Source organism: Rutidosis leptorrhynchoides, chromosome 1 (genome assembly GCF_046630445.1).
Source record: "Rutidosis leptorrhynchoides isolate AG116_Rl617_1_P2 chromosome 1, CSIRO_AGI_Rlap_v1, whole genome shotgun sequence".
Taxonomy (NCBI): Eukaryota; Viridiplantae; Streptophyta; class Magnoliopsida; order Asterales; family Asteraceae; genus Rutidosis; species Rutidosis leptorrhynchoides.
Window position 1 is genome coordinate 700,683,289 of NC_092333.1, and position 4,781 is coordinate 700,688,069.

Sequence of the window (4,781 nt, forward strand, 5' to 3'; positions counted from 1 at the left end):
GGTTTAGAAATTATGGTTCAAAAATTAGAGTTTAGCTATTAGGGTTTAGAAATTAGGGTTTAGATTGAATTTTCAACACGAAAGGTTTAGAGTTTAGGGTTTTGGATTTTGTGAGAGGATCCAGTGAGAACTTTTTTAGTGTGAGAACTCTAGGAACTCAAAAATACACTGAAATTTGAGCAAAAAAAGTGGCGGACGAGCAAAAAAAGGGAAATTCAAGCAAAAAATACGAAATTCAGGCAAAAAAAAAACACGGGCGAGCAAAAAAAATTATATTTATATTTATTTATTTATTTTTTCGAATTTCAAAAATGTAGAACACATTTTTATTCGAATTTCATAATTTTTGTTCGACTATCACGTGTTCTACATTTTTTTTGCTCGAATTTTTCAAAAATGTAGAACACAAATTTGTTCAAATTTCATTTTTTTTGTTCGAATTTCAAATTTTTGTTCTTGTTCGAATTTCTCAATTTTTGTTCGAATTTCACCTTTTTTGTTCGCCCGCCCTCTTTTTTGTTCGAATTTCAGTGTATTTTGATGTTTTTTGGAGTTCTCAGGGTAAAAAAGTTCTTATTTGATCCCTCTACTATATATATATATATATATATATATATATATATATATATATATATATATATATATATATATATATATATATATATATATATATATATATATATATATATATATATTAAACATTACTAAGAATAAATATATAATTAGTTTCACAAATATAAGTATACCTAGTGAAATGACCCGTGGAACCACGGGTTTGTTTAAACGAAACAGTTTAATGATATGTTTTAGGTATTAAGTGAACGTAAATGCTAAAGCTATTTAGTTTAATGACCCGTGGAACCACAGAGTCCGAATAAGAAACTCGTCAGCTAACATTTCATCAAACATCTAAAATGCATATTAAACAATCCACATCCAATCATAAGAGATAATATTGGTTATCATTTTATTTTAAAAGTGTAAATTAAAATATAAATTTAGAATTGATTTCCTTCTGTCTAGCTTTTATACCTTCTCGTACTCCATTCAAAATAATTAATTAAAATAATTCAAAATTATTTAATTTTAATAATTAAAATAATTATTAATAAGGTTTAATAATAATAATTAATTAATAAGATTTAATTTTAACTCAAAATTATTTAGATTAATGACATCACTCACCATGCTTAGATTTTTTTTTTTTTTTGATTTTTTTTAACAAAGGAATTAACTTAATAATAATATCATCATTATAGCATTTTAATATTACTATAGATAGATAGATTAGTTTAATAAAGCACGGCTAATTATTATCAAAAAGGTCATGACCATTGCCAATGTCAAAGCACTTGGTCATTTGTTAGATCTATCCATTAGTTTCTGTTCTATGATCATATGAATCCAAATATTATCATTGTAGAAATTCTTGAATGCCAAGGTTATAATGTTTCAGACAAATCTCACAATTGTTGTCATTGTCTCATTGCTAATAACCCATGTTTCTGGTATTAGATTCGTGATCGATAGAGAAGAGTGTTTGTCTCATAATGTTGATTATGAAGGAGATACTGTTTATGTTTCTTTCGTTGTAATCAAGGCAGAATCCCCATGGCATTTTTCCGAAGATGGCGTTGATCTTGTGGTACATATTTTTCATTTTTACGTGATCTTATATGTAATGATTGCACGTCATTGTTTGGTTGATACACCAATATGTTATTTTTTCGAGTTTAAGCTTTAATGTTGCATATAGATGAATGACCAGTTTTTTTTTTTTTTTTTTTTTTTTTTATTTACGAATGATTTGTTTATATTCGAATTTCACATAAAATGTTTGGACGTATAGGTAAAGGGCCCATCCGGAGAAGAGGTATATGATGTACAAGATAGAACTAGCGAAAAGCACGAGTTTATAGCTCATAAGAAAGGTTTATACCATTTTTGTTTTACAAACAAGTCTCCATATCATGAGACCGTTGACTTTGATGTACAAGTTGGCCATTTTGCATCCTACGATCAACACGTAAAAGATGGTATACATATTTCAGTTTTCTGTTCCTTTATTTAATTGATTAGGTCTTTATTAGTACAAGTATTGAATATTGATAATTTTTGTTGTTTAAATCAGAGCATTTCAAGCCATTGTTTGATCAAATAGCAAAACTAGAGGAAGCTCTTTACAACATACAGTTTGAGCAACACTGGTTACAGGCAGAGAACGATCGCCAGGCAGTTAGTAATATACGCTTCTCTCAGTTCTCAAAAAACAAATACATTTTGAATATTTTGTCTCTAAAATTAGCATAAATATAAATGTGGTATATCTTGTTTTGTTGTTTGGATGCAGTAAATGAAAAAATGTGTAACAGAGCAGTCCATAAAGCACTGTTTGAATCAGCGGCGCTTATTGGTGCTAGTATCCTGCAAGTTTATCTTCTTCAACGTTTGTTTGAGCGAAAGATGGGAACATCTAGAGTGTAAGAACTTGTTTCATACGAAACCTGATAGTTTTTTCTGGCATTCAGATGTTGTAACGTCCGCTGCACCAGCCGTTCTTTAGGCCAGATGTACATTTTGGCATTGGCCTTAACTGCGCATTTTGAGTTATAGTGCTTGTATTTCAATGGCCATTTCTGGTAAGTGTGATTGTGTACAAAGACATTGCATTTGATTTTGATATAAAGATTTTTGATTTATATATCTTGTATCATAGCAACTATAATACTAATTTACTACTGTATCATCTAAAGACAACTTATATTAGAAACATAAAACGTTTTCGAATAGAAAACGTCTTCAACAAAAGATACAAAGGAGATAACCCATGGGGCTCGTACCTAGAAAGCGACTAACAAGCTATATATAACGAGCCCCATCTATACAAAACCGTACATAAACCAAAATGAAATTGAGCCGTCCAACCAATGAAGCACCAACGAATAATCTTAAAACTTACCAAAACTGCCAAACCTAGGATACCCCGTACCAAAGAGAAACAAAACGAAACTACGGATCTACCTTGATCATTTTACCTTCTATGATCTCACGCCGAATATCTTTGCCGGAACGATTTTCAATCTTGAAGGAGAGTACATTTGAGGTTCTGTCACCAATCAAAGTACCCGATGATGGTGGGATTACTCCACGATCCGCCACCTTATGGAATAAACCTATATTCGACGACCCTTTAACCGCATCCTTTGAAACGCCCCTTTTGACCTCATTAACTCCCGAAAACGAGTTTTGAATTGCTTCCCCGTAATTCAAGTCTTCAATGTGATCTTTAAGCTTATAAGAACCCGAAGTGGAAGCATCGTTAACCTTCTTTCTCGCCCTCAAATTAACATCACCAAGTAGACCTCTTGAAACATTTCTATTTAAGACATACCACGATTTACAAAAACCTTCGCAAGAGGGAGCGTCACAATCGCAATAAGTTCTTCCACTACGACCAATCAACACCGGTAAAGGCCTATCTTTGTTCGTTTCTTCCTTTCGTATTGCCAACAACTCTTCTTTCTTTTCCTTCTTCTCCTTCTACAAACGGGCCAATCTTTCCGCAAAAGATATGTTATCATCATTTGACTCTGATCCATCATTTGACTCAACAGTAACAGCAGTATATGGGCCCTGCCCATGCTCGGTAGTCGGTCCAACTTCGTCAAAGGAATAAAAAGCAGCGACAATAGCGCCCGGGCTCTGTCCAGACCTAATTTCCAGCCCATCAGTAGCTAAAGAAACAGCAACCGCAACACTAGGGTCCTTACTGTTGGATATAGTTTTGATTAGAAGAATTGAATATGGTTGTATAGTATTTGTGAAGGATGTTATCCCACATAGGTGGGAGGAAAAGTTGGAGGGGACTTCCTTGGTTATAAAAGAGGGGTTAAATCTTCATTCCAAATTGCACCAATCAATACACTTTAAGTATTTGATTATTTCTTTCTTTCTTACCCTTGTTTGAGAGTTGTATTAGTTAAATATTTTGGAGAGTGTAATTGGTTTAAGAGAGTCGTCTATATCATTGTAACAATTTGTGATATAGTGTATTTCTCTCTTTGGGGGCCGGTGATTTTTCTCCTGTTTTGAAGTTTCCACGTTAAATCTTGTGTTGTGTATTGTTCTTATTTCTTTACTATTATTGTTGAGCTGGGTGGTGGGAATTAGTGAGATCGTAATTTCCCAACAACTGGTATCAGAGCATCAGGTTTGACGGGGGTCTCGGTTATAGGAGTCGGAGTATGCTCTGTGGTTGCCACGGGAGTGGATCGTCCACATCAGAAACGAGTTCTATTGATCGTATAGGGTATCTGGTTAGACAATATTTTTTTCTGATTCGGAGTAAGTGGTGTCTAGAATTTGTAGTGGACCGGGTGTTGGATTTTCCAATTTAACGAATCATGTGCGCCACTCCACTACATCTGTCGGCCAGTCGAAACGAGAGCAAAATCAGAGAAAGTGTTGTTTATAGGATACGGATATGATGTCGAAGTTCAGTCCAATGAGGTTTGATGTAGAGAAATTTGATGGGAGGATCAATTTTGGCTTATGGCAGGTTCAAATCAAGGATGTGTTGATTCAGTCCGGGTTACACAAGGCATTGAAAGGTAAACCCACATTTGTTCCCGGCAGTGATTCTAGCAGTAAGTTCGATGAAGAAGAATGGGATGATATGGATTTGAGGGCAGCAAGTGAGATTCGTTTGTGTCTTGCAAAGAACGTGCTTGCAAATGTGCACGGGTTATCAACGACAAATGAGCTTTGGGTTAAACTAGAGC

The 4,781-nt window shown here is 33.9% G+C and overlaps 1 protein-coding gene across 1 annotated transcript; it reads left to right on the forward strand.

The window, feature by feature from the left end:
* The first annotated feature begins 1,447 nt into the window (after positions 1-1,447).
* On the forward strand, positions 1,448-2,484 carry LOC139853389 (transmembrane emp24 domain-containing protein p24beta2-like). Its single transcript, XM_071842785.1, has 4 exons — positions 1,448-1,645; positions 1,850-2,036; positions 2,132-2,239; positions 2,351-2,484. Exons 1-4 carry the CDS (start codon positions 1,448-1,450, stop codon positions 2,482-2,484), a joined length of 627 nt encoding a protein of 208 aa, XP_071698886.1.
* The last annotated feature ends 2,297 nt before the right edge of the window (positions 2,485-4,781 follow it).